This window comes from Heloderma suspectum, chromosome 1 (assembly GCF_057233095.1).
Source record: "Heloderma suspectum isolate Gila_16-S chromosome 1, 16-S_ref, whole genome shotgun sequence".
Lineage (NCBI taxonomy): Eukaryota > Metazoa > Chordata > Lepidosauria > Squamata > Helodermatidae > Heloderma > Heloderma suspectum.
In genome coordinates, this window is record NC_139458.1 from 65,464,136 (window position 1) to 65,483,811 (window position 19,676).

General features: G+C 42.8%; 1 protein-coding gene across 1 annotated transcript in view; it reads right to left on the reverse strand.

The window, feature by feature from the left end:
- Positions 1 to 19,676, reverse strand: part of RASGRP1 (RAS guanyl releasing protein 1) — a 76,327-nt gene that overhangs the window by 33,891 nt on the left and 22,760 nt on the right. The window contains exons 3-6 of the mRNA XM_084844664.1: positions 13,646 to 13,751; positions 11,028 to 11,090; positions 7,857 to 7,988; positions 2,120 to 2,273 (exon numbers count right to left, since the gene is read on the reverse strand). Of these exons, the coding sequence (XP_084700790.1) occupies positions 2,120 to 2,273; positions 7,857 to 7,988; positions 11,028 to 11,090; positions 13,646 to 13,751 (455 nt within the window). The remainder of the gene's footprint in view (positions 1 to 2,119; positions 2,274 to 7,856; positions 7,989 to 11,027; positions 11,091 to 13,645; positions 13,752 to 19,676) is intronic.

A 19,676-nucleotide genomic window follows, 5' to 3' on the forward strand; every position in this document is an offset into this window, starting at 1 on the left:
ATCCACAACAATTATTGAAGAGGCTGTTGGTTCTTTTTGCCCAGGGATTCATTCCACAGCTTTAAAGTACTATGGTTAGGCATTTTCAAGCAAAAGAGTGAAGAAAATAAAGAGCCTCCCGTGTGGCAAATAGGCTTGAAAAAAGCATCCCATTCTTGCCAATGGGATCAGGGCAAGGAGGGGAAGCTTTGCAGGCCAAACATTTCCCACCCACACCTGAACTAAGGGCAAGCACTTCCACTCATGCAAGATGGAGGCCTGATTCCTCCTACCAACTGCCTCTCCCCCCTGCAGCTCCTGAAAAGCTGATCTTGAGGTTTGGGGGACCCTTTGGAAGAGTATGGAATATGGAGCACAGGCTTGCAACAGGCATGGGGATTGGCAGTAATTGGGTACACCATCTTGTGCAAGCAGAAGCACTTTACATTAGCACAAAGCCACCACTGGATACAACCCATTAACAATATAATTCCTTTAGTGCCTTTCTATCTAGTGGGAGCGCAACTTGTCTAAAGCTTCCGAGGTTATACTTCATTTAACAGCAAGTGACGCTTGCCACCCTGTTCCAAAAAAAATATTTAACATTTGAAAACCTGCTAGTTAAAAGGAAGCCTTTTCTTTTCATAACACATTCCTTGCAAGGTGAGGGTTTAGGTACAACTTGCCTTTCTGTCAGGGTTGTATCAGAGCCCACAGAGTCCCAAGGCAGCTCTGATTCTGAGAAGCAGATACAATTCATGGGGGAGGAGCTCTCTCAGACTTTAGAGGCGCAGCTGGAGGGGGAGCCCCCCCCCTGCTCACATCTCTGGGAGCAACACTGACCCAGGCATGGAAAGGGCGGGACAACTTCAGCTTTTAGACGTGAGGCACAGGCACAAGCGAGAGATTGCAGGAGCCAAGCTTAGGCGCTCAGCCCGACTGGCTCGTCGTCAACAGCTGCGCCCAGAAGCATCACGGGAGAGGGGGAGATCTTCCCCTCCCACCCCTTAAGTTAAGAGAGTTGCCGTGTTTTTCCCAAACGGAGATCAACTGACGTCCTAACCCTTAGAAACCCCTATATGGCTGTTCCTTTGTAGTTCCTCTGAATCTCAGGAAATTAGCATCTGTATGCTTCATTAGGATGAATGGAATTAAAGCCTTGGAAAGCAGCCCTTTTGTCTTGATTCTGGCTATTGGAGGATTCAGTAGGCAACAGGGGAATCCTGACACTTTCTAATGAAACGTGCTTAGGGGTGCAATCCTACGAGACTGATGGCTGATGGATGGAGGACTCCAATGTTGGAGCCCTGTCAATCCAAAGCCCTGCTGGCCAGAGCTTTGCAGGGTGGGAGGGATAACAGAAGCTTTTACAGCCTCCTCCTTTGCCGTAATTTTTGCTAGATGGGCCTCTGACCCCATCTAGCTGCTGCACACTGCCAGGGCAGAAGCCAGGGCCTGAGAGCCACTCCTCTCCTTTCCCTGTCCCACCTACCGGCACACACCCCTGCCTTCCACCCTCCTGACCTCTATAGAGGAACCTCTGTGGAGCTTTCCATGGTAGCTGGGAGGACTGAGGAAGAAAAGGGTGGGAAATCTATGATCAGGCCCCCTCATCTCGGGTCTAGAGCTCCATCTTCGGCCTTTGAGGAGTGGATTCACAGCATCCTATGGTGCTCCAGCCACTGTCTTGGGGTCACAGGATTGTTCTATATTCCCATTTTTTTTATTTCAGTGTTTTATATGTTTATGCTCCATTTGAGGTGCGTCAAAATATGACACATCTCGAATGGAGCACAAATCTCAAAAATACAGGAAATAAAAAGCAATATGTAATCACATATATTAGTGATATATTAGGCACTATTAGTGCTTACCAACTTGCATTCATCGTAATCTCTTTCCTTGCTCCCAGAAATATAGGAATTAGGTGGAAAACTTTGTGCAACTACAAGACCACCATCTCATTAACGCTCCTTTCTTCTTTCTGCACCAACTCATCAAGATCACAAGGAAGCTCCAAGAAGTTTCTCACTGCAGCACACAACTGCCATCAAACTATTTTAAAACTGAACCATCTATATACACACCCTATTCAAAGAAACCATTTGGGTAGTTAACTTATAAAAAGCCATCAGCTCACTGATATTCGTCGGAAGGACTTGAATTCAAGGTAGGTAAGGTGATCTGACAATTCTTCTGGTTCCAAATGATCGAAGAGCAGTGAGACTTTTCGTTTCTTACTGCTGTTGGATTTTATCCGCTGTGTGATCTTTCTGGACCAATCTCGAGCATTTCTTGGGAGAGAGAGAGAGAGAGAGAGATGTGATATTTTATCTCATACAGCAGAATTTACTTACATATTCTTCTGACAGAAATCACGCAGCTGGTAATAACTAAAGGAAGAAAGTAGTATTTGTGGTCTGTATAGCCCTCTTTTGGTGGTACAAACGTCCCAAGTATGGAGGGCAAATTGGGATGGCCACTTCAACACTGCTCACTCCACCCCTGACCACCCCAAGTTGATGAGGAAGATCTGAAGTGAAAATGTAACCATATTTGGCTGAATGCAGTTACAGAGCTCCACACAATCAGGAACCTGTCTGCCCTCCATGTTTAGAATTTTGTAATGCCTGAAGCAGACTAATGAAGCAGGCTAATTTGTGTTACAAATCCTTGTGGACAGTAGTATGAAATGATTCTGTCATAATTACCTTTTATCTGCAGCAAAGAATAATCTCATGCTCATTTTACATATATTGGACTACTGAAGAGACTAGTAACTATCCTTCTGTCTAATAAGGTATCACTGCATAACCTATTTTTTTTTCTTTGAAGGAGAGAACTGCTAGAAGTGAACCTCAGTTAAGAGCAATCCTCCCTCAGATCTATACTTAACCAGTTAAAACAAGCAGTAAATAAATAAAAATACAAGATGAGTTGGAATAATGAGATATATTACTACTATAGCATACTACTGTTTCTGGTTTTATTTCAATGGAGATTTGCTTACTCCTGTGCTTAGGTGACTGACTGATGTTATTAGGTTTACCCTGTTTTTTTATTACTGTTTTAGTAGTTACTGAGGGTTGATTTATAAATATGGGAGAAGGAGGAGATGCTATCTTTATGTTAACTTCTCCTGCAGTGAAAACATACTGGGGGTGGGGGTGGGCAGTTTTAACAGAAAACCTCCAGAAGGGAAAGACTTGACAAGCCCCTTCACAGGCATACCCTAGTCTTCCACTGTAGATTGCAGCCTTCACAGCTGTATTTTATAAAAGAAAGAAAAAAAAATGAGAGAAATTACACACGGCTTGACAGTCCAGTCCTACACAGGTCTACTCAGAGGTAAGTCCCACTGAGTTCAATGGGGCTTACTCACAGATAACTGGGTACAGGATTGAAGCCTCAGGATCACATGTCATTTGTCCCTCAATTGATGTATACCAGGGGTAGACAGACTTCGGGCTTGTTGGATCTACTTTGGTTTTTTATTAGAACCCCGAGATACACCAAATGGAGCCTAGTCCAAAAGACACAGGCTTAGAATTCAAGAACTCTGAGCCCAGCAATTTGTTCTGAGTACCAGAACTGAATGGAGCTCATAGTACTTCCACAAAGAATCCACTCTCAGTTACCCCAAGCTTTCTTCATTTTAGCAGCGTAATATCAGGGCTGGGAATCATTTGTTGCTCCTATTGTTAAACAACTGGGTATCAGAAATACTTGCAGTTCTACTGCAAATCACCCAGAGGTCCACCAGTAGATCCAGACCTACTTTCTGCCCATTGCTGATGTATATCATCATACGATGGTCATATATATTAATATTGATTCAAGTTTTCCCATGTTCACATTTATGTAGCCAAAACTGCACCACCCATGCACAAGCGGGAAGCTCTGGCACATTCACGGTAACTCCAAGATTTGCAGAAGCTAAAACATTTTTTAGAAGAATAAAAACCCTAAGGGGGCACAATCAAACAAATATCCAAAACAGACCCATAACAATTCAATGGCATGGAATGCTGCGTGAGCAAAAGGGGAAAAAATGGATAGAATTGGGAGCAGGGGAATAGAATGGAGTGGCAGGAAAGACGTATGATCTATATTTTTCCCGGTTCATACTGAGAAGCTATTTTTAAATGTCCCCAGGAATGGAAGAGAGAGCTGCCAACAGACATAAGTGGAGAAATGAAAGAATGTAATGTAGCTGGGATTGGGAACAAGTGTGCCCACCCCATCCCTCAAAGCCCAGAATAGAAGAGGGGGAACCAAATGGGGGCGGGCAGACTGGGCTCAGACTGCTGACTGAATGTTGGGCAGTAGAATGGAGTGGCTGGAACACTAAACAGAAGCAATTCACACTGCAACATTTTCTTGCAGGGGCCCAACTTGTTTCTTCTAATACAAGTTTTCCCATGTTTGTGCAAACGTAGACAAAACTGCTTCATGCACCCAAAAGAGGAAAGTATAGCACGCTCAAGTTTGAAGGGGTATAAAAAATTTTACGAAAAAAAGCCTAAGGGCGCAATCCTATGGGGATAGTCAGAACTTGGAGGTGGCTGACTATCAGATTCAGGACGGGTGGAGCACGGACGGGATCCTCTCCTCCGCGCTCCAGCTGTCCTGCATTTGCAGCTAGACGGCCAATTTTGGCTGTCTAGCCAGGGTGCATCGAAGTGTGGTGGAGAGGCCGGACAGCACATAGGGAGCATTGTAACAGCGCTTCCGCAGTCTCCTCCCCTCCCCTCCCCTCCCCCAGGAATGCCTCCTTTTCGTCTGCTCCGCACTGCTCTTACGAGTGCAGAGCTGGGGACAAACCACGCTGCCTACAAGGCAGCAAGGGAGGGGGTGAGGAGTCAGGTTTCTGGGAACTGAGCTCTGAGCCCTGGCTCCAAGCTCAGTTCCCAGAAAACAAAAACTCCTATGGCCATCTAGACACTGTCTAGATGGCCATAGGATTGCACCCTGGAGGACGGAACACCCACAAACAGCCTGATGATAATTCAGTGACACAGAATGCTGACTGATGGAGAGAAACAGCCCTGACAACTATGTGGGAGGGATAATGGAATGGAGTGTCTGGACAAGGAGAAGTCAGGAAGAGAGATCAAAAGAGGAGACAGAACCATCTTACTGTCTGGATAGGTCATTTCCTTATTCCCACTGAGAAGCAAATGGGCCTGTTCACACATAACAGCAGCAAACCGTGGGTTAATTAACTATGGAATGCACTACTACACGATGTAGTGATGGCCACCAATTTGTATGGCTTTAAAAGGGGTTTAGACAAATTCCTGGAGGAGAAAGCTGTCAGTGGCTCCTAGTCCTGATGGCTCTATGCAACCTCCAGTATCAGAGGCAGTATGCCTATGTGGATCAGCTGCTGGGGAACATGGCCAGGAGGGTACTGCTGCTCTCATGTCCTACTTGTAGGTTTCCCATGGGCAGCTCATTGGTCACTGTGTGAAAAGAATGCTGGACTAGATGGACCCTTGGTCTGATCCAGTATGGCAATTCTTATGTTCTTAATTATCCCACAATTTGCTGAAACAAGTGCCGGGTGTGTTCCACAGCCCTTTTTGAATACTCAACCTCCGACTGGGGGTTGTTACATGATGTCTGAACCCAGACAGTATGCTGTGTTCGCACAACATGATAACCCACACTCAAAGGCTGAGTATGGGTTGAGTGTGAATGGTCGTTGAACCATGGGTGGTTGTTGAAATGTGGGTTGTCATGTTGTCTGAACCCAGCTGTGCTAACAAACCATGGCTTGTTAACCACCAGCAAACCATGAAGAGAAACCATCGTTTGTTGCTGGGTTGTGAACTCTGGGTTGTTCATGGTTAACAAACCATGGTTTGTTAGCATGGCTAGGTTCAGACAAAATTATAACTCACGTTTCAACAACAACCCATGGTTCAATGACAACCCACACTCAACCCCTGGATGTGGGTTATTGTGTTCTGTGAACCCAGTCTATAGGCTAATCATGGGTTAAACAACCCACAGTTAACTGAACTACTAACTGACTGGGTTTGCACAACATACTAACCCACATTCAGTGGCTGAGTGTGGGTTGTTGTTGAATCATGGGTTAGCAAGTTGTCTGAACCCAGGACATTTTCCGCAGAGTGGCTTGTTAACCATGCAATGGGACTTACTTTTCTAGAGCAAGCCACTTTGAGAAGCCATGGTTTGTTGCTGGGTTGTTCAAGGTGGTTAACAAGCCACACTGCATGGTTAACATACCACCCTGTGGAAAATGTCCTAGGTTCAGAAACACACTAACCGACGGTTCAACAAACAACCCATGGTTCAGCAACAACCTACACTTAACCAGTGAGTGTGGGTTAGCGTGTTGTGTGAAAACCCCCAATGTAGATTAACTGTGGGTTGTTTAACCCATGATTAACCTACAGTGTCCTGGTTCAGATATCATGTAGCAACCCCCAATCGACCCAATCGGAGGTTGAATGTTCAAAATGGACACGGCGTGTCCCCGGCATGGCAAATCGGGGGTTAATTAATTAATTTAACAATTAATAATTTGCCGTGATGTGTGCTGGGCACACACTGCATCCATTTTGATTTGTCGCTGTTATGTGCAAACTGGGTCATTGTAAAATGTCTCCAGGGATGGAAATGAGAGTTGCTCAACAGAGAAATCAAAACTTTCATGTAGCTGGGACTGGGCATAAATGTGTCCATCCCTCCTCCCAGAAAAAAAACAAAATGGAGGGGGAAAATCTGGAGAGCCTAGAAACCTGAACAGAAGCAGTCCATACTATAATATTTTGTTGCAAAAGCCCACTTATCTTTTCTATTCCTGTTGTCACAGGAATAGAAAGAATCTATTCCGCAATCTGTTTCTGAATCTGTAATTCTTGTATGTTCACAAACAGAAGATGGTGTGATTGCACCACTTTAAAAAGAACTGCTGTGATAACAAGTTTATAAATAATTTGTTTAAAACATCAGGTTTAACAGAGAAACTTTCAAATAGTATTAAACAAACATTTAGTCTATGAGTTTTGTATTTTGGGGTGGAGGTTGGGGGGTGGGGGTTGTCTTGTTGTGTTTAAATTTTCCAAGCTAAAAATCTGGTTTTGTTTTCAGTAAAATCAGGTAGTAAAATCTTGACTTTAGCTGTTTGTATTATATTGGTAGTATGTTCTGTTTTTACATAGATTTCCCACAATAGCCTCCCATCCAAGGGATTGATGAGGTCCACAGCTGCTTAGCTTCAGCAATACTGCAGCAGCAATTGTTCCCAAACCAATCACTGGGTACTGGCTTTACCAAAGCCGATTGCAATATAGATATAGATATACAGATATAGATACACACACACACACACACACACACACATATCTAGGTTTCTCGTATGAGTGGTGGAAGTCTTTATGTTAAGCATTTTTCGAAGGCTGAATTTGAGATTGCAGTGTGGCTTCATTTTTAATCACACATGGACACAGCTTCATGTGGTAAGCCATTTGTGTGACACTTCTATGTCCCTGGCAAGTTCTGCTGTCCAATTATAGATTCCCCACACACAAAAGAGATGGCATGGCCATAAACACTGCCACACTACCTTAGGGAGAAGCAATTTCACACAAAAAGAAGCCAATCCAAGCAACCCACTGGCCACATGGAGCTCTGCCCATGTATTTGGGGTCCAAGTAGCCATCATGTCACAGATTGCTCAGAGAATTATTCCTAAGAACTTGAACAGAAGTCTTTCATTGTCCCTCTTGTATGAGAGAAGGAAATATTCAAAACTATGGATTATTTATTACACTTTATTCTTCAGGAAGATTAACAGCAATGTGTGTGCGTTTCTCCCAATATATTAAGACCTTGACACTCACATTTGAGATGTGTCAATTAGGCGACAGTGTAACTCCTCACCATTAGCTCTCACCAATTCCTGAAATTCCTCCATTGTGTTTGTAAGACTGGTATCTGTTTTGAACATGACCCAGAATTCTCTTACCCAATACCTGTTGGCAACAAAAGAAAGCATTTTTGGTTCTGTTTATAACTGTACATTATAAGTAGTTATAAACTGTAGTTCTTAATCCTTCTCTAGAAACACATCTTCCAGATTTTCCTCACAATTTTAGCATCCCTTTTAAAGTAGTATCTATTACGTACTTGCAAAATGAAAAATAGTGAGTAAAAATGGTGTTACAGTGGCTATCTTCCAAGTTACATATTTCATGTTTGCTAAGACCTCTCAGCTGAGTGTGACATTTAACTGATTTGCACAATCACCATGGCTTAAACAAGCCACAGTGGCTTGCTTAAGCTGTGGTGATCGTGCAAACTGGGCCATCATTTGTCATCTCCATGTAGCTTAATTTTTCACATACTCTGGGGTGAAAAATGGCTACAATGTGGCTCCAGTTTTCACTGAAGACTGAAGCAGAGTATTTATGCAACTTCTCTTCAGTTCTGTGTGTGTTTGTATTCATTTGTTACCTGACTGCTTCACTAGCTGGCTTCCTGCTCCTGTTATATTTAAATAATTTTTAAAGTATATTTCATACCTTTAGCAATTTGCTTTTCAATATCTTCATTACTTCATTACAGTTTGCTAGAAGCTGTGTTCCCCACCCCCAGCCCTAAAATTTCTACTTCATTTTAAGTAAGCCTCTCATTTGGGGGAAATTTCCCTTTTTGAAATTAAATATATGACTGTACTGGATTTTCTGGGCAATTTTCCACCAACACATGTTTAATTTGAAAGAGTTGCAGTCACTGTTTTTTGACTACACTTGCATCATACACCAAACTCTGGGGACTACTTAAGATTAAATCATGAGTCACCTCTCCTTATGTTGGTTCCATGACTTACAACACAATCCTATGCATGTCTACTTATAAGTTAAGAGCCATTGAGTTCAGTGCAGCTGATTCCAAGGTAAGTATGCAGAAATTGCAGCCTTAGTATTCTGAGACAGGGGTGGGCAGAACTAGATCTCCAGATATTTTGGACTTCAAATCCCAGAAGCCCTTGCCAGCATGACTAATGGGCAGGAATACTGTGAGTTGAAGTCCAAAACATCTGGAGATCTACTTTCTGCCCACCACTGTTCTAAGACATAATGGGTTGGATCCAGACTAATTTAGGGTGCAATCCTATGCATGTTTATACAGAAAAAAGTCCTACAACTCCCAGCATTCCCCAGCCAGCCTTGTTCACTGGGGCATGCTGTGAGTTGCAGGACTTCTTTCTGTCTAAACATACATAGGATTGCACCTTTAGTGACACTTTTGTCCCACTGAAATCAATGGGAGACATAACTGATTTCCTGTACCTATACTTAGTTTCAAGTGTAATGACCCATACAATACCAATCAATCTGAGGGTTGAAGTCTCCCACTACTATTTTATATTTTTGCTGCTTTTTCCATTTATTTTTGTATTGCAGGATTTTTGGATCAGTGCTGGAGAGGGGAGTGCAGTCTTCATAGAACTTCAAAGAGTGGGGAAATAGGAAAAAAAATTCCTAACTGGCAGTGAACTGGTTGTTTTTTCCTTCACAATTTGTCTAATTTCTAAATGCAGGAGCAAACCAGATGCAACTCTATAGACACAATTTGCAATAGTGTGAATATTTTTTAAGTAAGTAGCATTTGAGGTGGCAGGGAGTTCCTGATCACAACCATGGCAGGATAGGTGTGGGATTTAACCCTTTGTCCTCACTGCAGTCCTGAACTCGAACAGAGTCCTCATGGCTGTATTCACACAATTGCCTGTGCTATTGCATCAATAATGTCATGTATGGTTTGGCCTGTAGAATACCGTTCTATAATTTAGTAAGAGCTAATGAATAGTACAGCTGTGAACCACTCAGCTTCTAAAGTGGTAACACCCAGCTCAGTGGTTTGGATCCAAAGATGCCCTATATGAATGACAGAAAGACATTCCTTCAAGGGGAGGGGGGTTCTTGATATTCTCCAGTTGCCTCTTCCAGTTGTAGTCCCCAAATACTACATCCAATGCTCCTCCTGAGGGTTTCCCAACCTTCAAGAGTTGATTTGTATGTGGTGCAGGGGGCTACAGCAAGTAGGAGGAGGCGTAAAATGCCATTGTGTGAGTGGACTTCTGCCCACCAATGTTAGAATCCAGGTCAATAAAATTTAAACTTTTTTAAAAAAATTCATAAATGGTGCAGACATGCAGATTTAGAAATATATCATATGTGAACAAAGTTTCACTGGGACTATACCTTATTTATTTTAAAAGGTCTATCCCCACCCCACCTCTCCACTTTGAAGGCAGCTTACCACTGATGCTAAATAATATAAAAATACACATTGCACCAAGGTTAAAACACTACAGCCTGAAATAAAAAAACCAGGGACGGTTGCTGAAAAGATAAGAATGTATGTGCCAGACAAGCATACCAAGTGTACCTGAGGAGGGAGTTCCATGGCTGAAGGATCACTACAAAGAAGGCAATTTCTGGTAACCATTCATCCAACTTCAAAAGGTGGAGCTACCCAAAGCAAGACCTCAAATGCCTATTTGAGGTAGGTTCATTTGAGACTAGATAGCCCTTCTTTGTCCCAGCCCATTTAGGTGCTGTCTTTTTCATATAACCACAACTTACACACCAGTCATAATCACAATTGTGGGTAAAGAGCTGCATTTATCAGCTACAGCTTTTTGAGCCTGGGGAATCATAGAATAGTAGGGTTGGAAGGGGCCTACAAGGCCATCGAGTCCAACCCCCTGCTCAATGCAGGAATCCAAGTCAGAGCATCCCCGACAAATGGCTGTCCAGCCTCGTCTTGAAGGACTCCAGTGTGGGAGAGCCCACCACCTCCCCAGGTAATACATAGTTAAAACATAGTTTTCCTGCAATAGAGGCTTTACAGGCTCTATTTACTGTCCTATAGCCATCACTTTGAAGAAACCCAAACATTATCATTCTTCTTCATTTCATAACGTTTGATAGATAGAAACAAACAATTTTTGTCATGTACTTTATTTAAGAAGCCACCTGTTAAAAAAGGGAAAGTGTTCTTACCTTACAAGGTAACATATCTTATGGCAAAGCAAAGAAGAATTATTTCCCAAAGCATCCAGATATGTAGACAGCTGATAAGGAAAGTTTGTCAAAAGGCAAGAGAAAATAAGCTCATTAAATCCTATCTGAAAAATAGGATTTTTCCGACAGGGGGACAGCGGAAGAAGCATGCTAGCCAGAGGACCACCCACCATCTAACTGCACATAAAGGAAAGGGGGTAACATCTGAAAAGGTCCATACTTCATTATAAAATAAATTAAGTTATAAGGATTGGTTTGATCTCGAAAGCAGAACAGCAAAAGACAAATAGGTTGTCAGGTTGAGACAGTACAAAAAGAAAAACCATCAAATGAATAAGAAAGTTAAAATTAAATAAAGCTTCTGGAGAAAAAGTAACAAAGATTATCAGCAAACTTTGTGGAACAATTTAATTCAAAAAGGAATTGAAAGTGGTTTTGGCAAACTCTGCAAAGGGAACAGGAACCTTTCATTCTGAAGCAGAAAAAGCCCACTTAGTGAAGTTATTTAAGGATATATTTGTAAATAAAGTAGAAAGTACTACAATGGTGTCATATCAAGCTAATTGATTTCAACTGCGTTCTTACTTTACTTGTTGACCTGGTTCACATGTCACACTAAGCCATGGTGAGTTGTTATTGTGGGTGGTTGCGGGGTGGCTTAGCGTGATGTCTGAACCTGCAGCAGTTCTTCCATCACAGGTTTTTTTCCACTAACAAATCACCCTGAGAAGCCATGGCTTGTACAGAAGGTTTGTATGATAATGGAAGGAAAATAAGCCATGGGTTTCAGGGTGGTTTGTAAACCACTCCAGCCACGCACCCTTGCCAGATTTGGATGGCACAACAACCCAAACCCAGCAAGGGTAGCTATACTAATTAGGCGGCTCACAACCGGCACACGCAGGGAGGGAAAATAAGCCACCATGACTTATTTTCTCTCCATGTTCATGTGAACCCAGTACTAGTAGGGCTGTTTAGAGTAGCTTGTTCTCAGGGTGGCTTGTTGTGACATCCGAACCCAGCAGGGTGATTTTATCATGGGTTGTTGGAAACAGCTAGAGAGCCACCCAGCAAGAGGTGCGAAAACCCCTGCTGCTCTTCGCGATCTTGCTAGTGTTATCACTATTCTCCCTCATCCCTTCTCAGTGCCCTCTGCCTCAGGATGGATTTTTAATTTCTTTTTTCACAGAAATTTTGAACAAAGAACATCCAATAGTGTCGTGAACATTTTCACAATTCTTTTTTAAAATTTCGGTCCTTGGCAAGTGCGCAAGAGCAAATGTCTGCAGCTATGAATTTTGCATAATTTCCCCTCCATTTTACTGCACTGCCTTGAAATTTGCCTCTCTTTAGCAATCCACCTCACTTGTCTGCCTTGAAATTTGCTTATGTTTACCCACCCTGTCCCTGCTCTGCTTTGAAATTTGTGTATGTTTAGCAATCCTGCTTACTGATCTGTAACCCTCATGTACATCTAATAGCTAGCAATGGTACCAGTACAGGAAAACGACAGGCATAGTGGAGGGAACCAAAAGTGGCTGGCAGCTGCAGGAAAGAAGGCACTTTAGGGGTGGGTGTTATTACTTCAGTAGAATGTGAAGCACCCTTTAAAAACAAAAGATGTTTGCTAGCAAGGGAAGCCCAGAAGCAGAGGATGAAAGTGACAAGGACAAAAGGAGGATATTAGTATGCTTGGCTAAATACTGGACAGACAGCCTTGCAGTCTTGCAGTTTTACTGTCTTGTGGAGTTGTGCAAGCCCCCCCCCCATTTTTTTTTTAAATTGCGAAGAAGTTTCCATGTTTATAAGGGTTCAAAAATTATTTCCTTTTTGTGATTTGATGCAGGGGAAGTTTCGCTCAGGAAGCCCCAAGTGGAGGATGAAACTTGACAAGGACATTGACAAGAGGAGGATACAGTTATTCTGGGCTCAAGAGCGGAGAGGCAGTCTTGCAGTCCTGTGCACTTGCACAAGACCCCTAAAATATTTTTTTTTTAGTTTGTGAACATGTACCCACATTCATACAGGCTCAGAAACCTACATCCCTTTGGCGATTTGATGCAAGAGAGGGGGGAGGGAAGTTTTCCTCATGAGCCAACAACCCCAGCGGACCAGTTGGAGAAAGGGTGCTGACATAGGGAACGAGGAAATTATTATTTCTGCCATAAAGGCCCTTGGAATACATGCTGGCAGCAGCCAGGAGAACTGAGACGGACTGAGGGAGAAACAAGCCACCAAGCAGGCAATCGTCTGTTAGCCATCTGCGCACCATGTCTTATTCTCAGGGTGATTTAGCATAACATGCAAATTCACCCACTGAATCTGAGATCAAAATCATGTATTAGAATTAAAATCAATGGTAATTCTAAGGACCAATTTCTTTCTTCAGAAGTAGTTAAAGCAATTGCTGATGGCTAGTACCCATTCTGAAAAAGATTTGGCCAACTTGGCACAAATCCTTTGGTTATCATAGCTTCTGAATTAGTAATTAATACATTTCTTGCCAATGTTTTTTTTTGTTCAGTCGTTAAGTCGTGTCCGACTCTTTGTGACCCCATGGACCATAGCATGCCAGGCCTTCATGTTTAAAAGGATATAAATCTATTAGTTTTCGCAGCATCTCAGTGGAGGAGATGATAAGTCGGTGCATGGTCAATGTTACCTTCAGCAGCTGGTAGTTTTTACAGAGGTTTCCTTCCGAATCTGAAAATATTAAGCAACTCAGTGTCATTAGGAACATTACAAAAATCTCTTGACACACTTTGTGCTAGATGTCCCAGCTCCTGGTTTAGCCTGCTCACAGACCTTCTGGAGACAGGATGACTTACTGAGCAACAAAATGTATCAACACTGGAAACAAGAATGGGATGGAAGCACATGCACATGACAATGTAAGATCAGACCAAAGGCCCATCTACTCCAGAATTCTGTTTGTACAGCGGCCAACCAAATGTCTATGGGAAGCCCAAAAGCAGGACACGAGCACAATTATAGCACTCTCCCACAAATCACACAATCAGATTCTTACATCAAACATAAGATATAGATACTGATACAAGGCAACAGTAAGCTGAAACCAGTTAACTTGACAACCACACAGCTGTTATTCAATAGCCGAGTTGAACCTGTTTCCATAACGAGTTCCTTGGACTTACATTGATCATTAAAGGATCAATTCTTAGATGGAAGTAAATCCAAGAGTAGGACTGAATTAATAATTAAACCAAAAATGCCAAATGGCACCTTTTAACTTTTTTTGCACCAGGAAAAGCACTTGTAAAAACCTAGCACTCAGTTTGCTGCAGGGTGCATTGGTTTGAACAATGCCCTAGTACTTACACTGAAACCAAAACTTACATTGCAAGTGTTGATAACCACCTACAGCTTTGTGGCTTGTGGCCAAAGATTACAGTTTCATACAAAATTTAAGATAGAGTGATGGTCAGGAATAAAAATGAAAATTCCTTGCTAGTTTAGCATAGAATATAAACTGCAATGAAACAAGTAAAACACATTCTCTAACAGGTGGTTTTTAAAATGTTGCTAGATATGGATAAAGGTAAAATAACCAAAACAGAATTATATACTCTAGAAGCAATACTTAGGGCCAGAACAGACACAGGGTGCATCTAGTTGAGGCTTTTATCGTGCAATTGCCCTGCCTCATTCACGGAATTTTACAGGAGGTCCAGATGACATTGCCTTCATTTGTGACCCTCCTGTGCTTCCCCACCAATTTTTCAGTCTTTTTCCTTACTACAGAAAATCCATTAAGGAGAGAATGATGGAATAGCTACTATGTCTTTCAACTGGACGTTCTAGGAGCCCTGCTTCTGGAAGCACCCATAAAGTAGGAAGTCTGTGTCCTGATCTCCCAATTTTTTAATACTGTAAAGCAGTCTCTGTGTCCATCTAGTGCAGCATTCTGTTTACACTGTGACCAACCAGCTGCTTGTGGGAAACCCACAAGTAGGACATGTGTGCAACAGCACTATCCCAAACATGTTTCCCTGATATACAGAGAGGCATTCTGCCTCTGATACTGGAGGTTGCCTATAGCCATCAGGACTAGGAGCCACTGATAGCCTTATCCTCCCCAGGTTCAAATCCTCATTCAGCTATTCAGTTCACCACGTGACTTTGGCCAGTCACCAACTCTCAGCGTAACCTACCTCACAGTGTGGTTGTGATAATAAAATTGGGGGAGAAACATGTACAACAAACTCCTTGGAGGAAAGGCAGGATAGAAATATAACAAACAAACCCTCCCACCACACCATTTGTCCCCAGTTGGAAGGGGGGTGGCATAGGAAAATAGGAAGATGAAACACCTCCTCCCTCCGCACCACTGCTCTGATCAAAATTAGAGCCCCCAGCCTCAAAAGGTCAGCTCCATTTACAAAATCACTAGCCCATTATGTTGAAGGCAACGCAGAGCTGTAGCGGGGCTGTAAACCTTCACAAACACTTTGGGATCAAATCTTTATTAAGGCAGGGGATATTACAAAGCAAAAAATAGAGCTTTCCCTGTGCTTGACAATCCATGAGGGTTCAATCCATGAAATTCAGTTCTTAAGCACAGAGAACTGCAAGCTTTCCTTTGGGTAGCTGTGTGAATAGAAATAGCAGTGAAATGGAACTTGGAAAAGGAACTATCCCTGCTGGATGGCAAAACTTTGGGACATTGCTTTAATGGAAAAGCTTTCAAAGCAACTTGGTGAACATACCCTACAACCAGAAAACTTCTATGCCATCTGCTCTCCATTAATTAAATATGCAGCAGAAGTTGAATCAGGTTTAGGCCCTCCTTCAACATATGACAAATATCTTCTGGAATAAGTCATCAAGGTTTCCTTTCACAACTCTTGCCACTCCTCGCAATCTCACTAGTGCTGTCGCCATCTTCCCTTATCCCTTCGCAGTGCCCTCTGCACCATGCTCCTAAAAATCGAGAACAAAGACCAGAGAAATTCCCAGACGCATTCACAATTTTAAAATTATTATTTTCAGTCCTGTGCAAGTGTGCAGGAGTGAATATCTGCTACTAGGAAATTTGCACAATTTCCCCCTCCACTTTACTGTTCTGGTATGAGATCTGCACAATTTTCCCCTTTGTTTTACTGCTCTGTCTTGAAATTTGCACAATTTCCCCCTCCATTTTACTGCTTTGCCATGACATTTGTGTATGTTTAACGATATTGCTCACTGCTCTGAAACCCACATGTATATATGACAGCTAGCAACAGAGACCAATGAAGAGAAGCAACAAGTACGAAAAGGTGGGGGTGGTGGGAAAGTTGAAAGCAGCTGGAAGCTGCAGGAAAAAAATGAGATTTAGGGATAGGTGTTCTTACTTCAGAAGAACATGAAGCAGCGTTTTTAAAAAAGGGGTTCACTAGCAAGGGAAGCATGGAAGTGATGATATTGACTAGGACATTATCAAGAGGGGGACATTGATATGCTTGGCTAAATAGCAGGCAGGTGGTCTTGCGCTCTTGAGGACAAGAGTTACAAACGTGCTGACGTGTTTATAATGGCTCAGAAAACTAATTCCGTTCGGCAATCTGATGTGTGTGTGAGGGGGGGGTCCCTCAAGAGCTGGAAACACCAGTTGACCAACTGCAGAAAGGGTGCTGACGTAGGGAACAAGGAAACAAGAAGTTCTGCCACCTGGGATACATGCTGGGAGCCAAGGGGGGAAACAGGCCACAGCAAGCCACAAGACACCCTATCATCTGTCAGATTAGCGAGCAACCAACCCACACTGGCTTATTCTCAAGGTGGCTTAGTGTGATGTGCAAACCCGCCCACTGTCTGACTGGTCTGACCATTAGGAAGTTTTTCCTGATGTTCATATTTCCTACTTTCATTAGTTTATTATTTTCAGGCCCTATGCAATGGACAACCAATTTTCATTAAAGTATTCCTAATAATTTCACTTGGTTTAAGGGAATTTCTGGACCTGTTCAGATGGGACAGAAGAAGTATTCAGCAAGATCTGAGATCCAACTTTTGCTTATATTCAAAGTTATATTGTAAAAAAAACAACCGATTTTAGTAATATTGTGAGTATTGCCATTTTTCTCAGCAACAGGCCAGAAACCAAGGAGCAGTAGACCATTACATATCGTAGGATACAAGAGTTTAAAGTAGTTATGATCAGCATGGCTAGGTTACTATGCCAACAGCTGCTGCCAGTGCTAGTGTGAAAGCTCACCATTAAATTAAAAGCAGATGTTGTAATGCAAAAGTGGCCTCCATGTGGAGAAGCTAATGTGTAGACCAGACATCTACATCGTTGGTACAATCCAACACATTTTTGTACAGAGGCTAGAGCAAGGGTGGGTATCTTCCACCCCTCCAGATGTTTTGGCCTACAACTCCCATCATCCCTCGCCATTGGCTATGCTGGCTAGGAATGATAGGGGTTGTAGGTTGTAGCCCAAAACAGTTGGAGACCCACAAGTTGCCAACCTCTGAGCTAGAGAGTGTGCCTTGGACTTGTGCTTGTTTGACAGAGCCATTCAGCCATTAATTGCATTGGGACAGTCACCTTCCCTCAGTCTAAGCTATCTCACAGGACTACTGTGAGGAAAAAATAGAACAACACCATGTACACTACCCTGAGTTCCTTGGAATGAAGGACAGAATATAAATATGGTGTGTATATGTGTGTGTGTGCAATACTTAGCAAAGCATGTACAAAAAGTCTTTCAACCAACAGAAGCCCCAGTATCGCTAATGCATAGCTAGAGCACAGAGGTGACCCTCTCAACCTACACCTTCCCTGCAAGATATACATTTCAGACCAGTGGTAGCTGGTGACATTTGGCTAGAGCACCATGTATAAGACATTGTCATATGGCCTTGGATGCCCTGGTGGATGACGTGAGCCAGGAGATGAATGGGGGAGTGTGATCCTATTAATCCTCTTTGATCTCTCAACAACTTTTGATATAATTGGCCATCGTATACTCCTGAGCCTTCTATGCTGATGGGGATATGGAACCAAGTCTAATGGTTCTGATCTTTCCTAGAGGGTCTGTCACACAAGATGGTGCTGGGAATCTACTGTTATACCCCACAGCAGAGTACTACAGTATTCCATCTTGTCTTCATACCTTTAAATATCTACATGAAACTACTGGATGAGGTCATCCAGACATTTTGGCTAAAGTGTTGTAAGTATGCTGATGAAACTACCATTCTTTTCCGACATCTGCTCCTGGAGAGGTAGTAGAGGTGACAAACCAGTGACTTGCTTCAATTAAAGGATCAGTTGAGACCTGGCCTCAATTATCCTACACCCTAGTTATTTCTGTGCCAGAATGCTACAATGATCTCTGTGTGTCTGCCTTTAAAGACAATCAAACTTGGACCTGTTTCAAAATCTGGTGGCCAAACTGTCTTCTGGGGTGCAAAGATTATTTTCCAACCTTATGCCATCTCCAATGGTTACTTATTAGAGTTCTGGTTTTAGCTTTTAAAGCCCTAAAGAGCTTGCCAGGTTACCTCAGGAACTGTCTTCTCTCACAAGAGCCTGCCCACCATTTCAGATTGACCTCAGAAAGTCTGCTCTCTGTCCTGCCCTTAGACTCATAGAATCATAGGGTTGGAAGGGGCTTACAAGACCATTGAGTCCAACACCCTGCTCAGTGCAGGAAGCCTGAGTCCTAGGCAGTCTCCCATCCAAGTACTAACCAGGACTAACCCTGCTTAGCTTCTGAGATTCGTTGAGATCAGGCGCATCTAGCCCTTTGAGTGAGATCAGATGGCAGGATATATGGAACAGCGTCTTTTTGGTTTTGGTGCTGAGACTATAGAATATCCTTCCCGTGGAAATCCACTGGGCCCCTTCTCTCCTTGTTTTTAGACATCTGTTAAAGACTTCTTATTTTTCTAGATGTAAATAATTATAAACACTGTACAGAAGCACCTGTATGAAAATAAGAGGTAGAGCTGGGTATCAGCCACATATTGCTGACACCTCAGCCCACATCCCTAGATAACCTCTCCCAGTGGTTTCATGTAGATGTTGAAAAGCTGCCTCTAAAGACAATCCAGAAACCTGAGCTGGTTCAAAATGCAGTGGCCACACTGTCTTCTGGGGTGCAAAGATCATTCTCCGAAGCCCTGTGAAACTTCATAGCACAATTGCCATGGAGCAGGGAAATAATCCCTTAGCAGCACCTTCTTAAATCAATCATCCAAGTACGAGCATAGCCACTACAATACAGTAACCCCACATCCCCATTCATACAGCCTATCCAGAAGGACACTATGGTCAATGGTTGTGTAAGCTGCTGAGAAGTCCAGCAGAATCAATAGGGTTGTATTCACCCTATTCCCTCTCTGGGCACAGGTCATCCCACAGGCAACCAGGGCAGTTTCTGTTCCAAATCCAGCCCTGAAACCACATTGAAATGGATTTAGAAATCCATCCATTCAGCCATAGTTCATCAACTTGCTTAAACTCCTTGTCTAGGAAGGGGTGTTAGCGACCAGCCTATAGTTGTTCAGATTCTCTGCATCCAGGTTAGGTTAGGTTTCTTTAAGAGTGGGCTGATTACTGCCTCTTTTAAAGAGGCTGCTACCACTCCAACACTGAAAGAGGAATTTACAACCTCC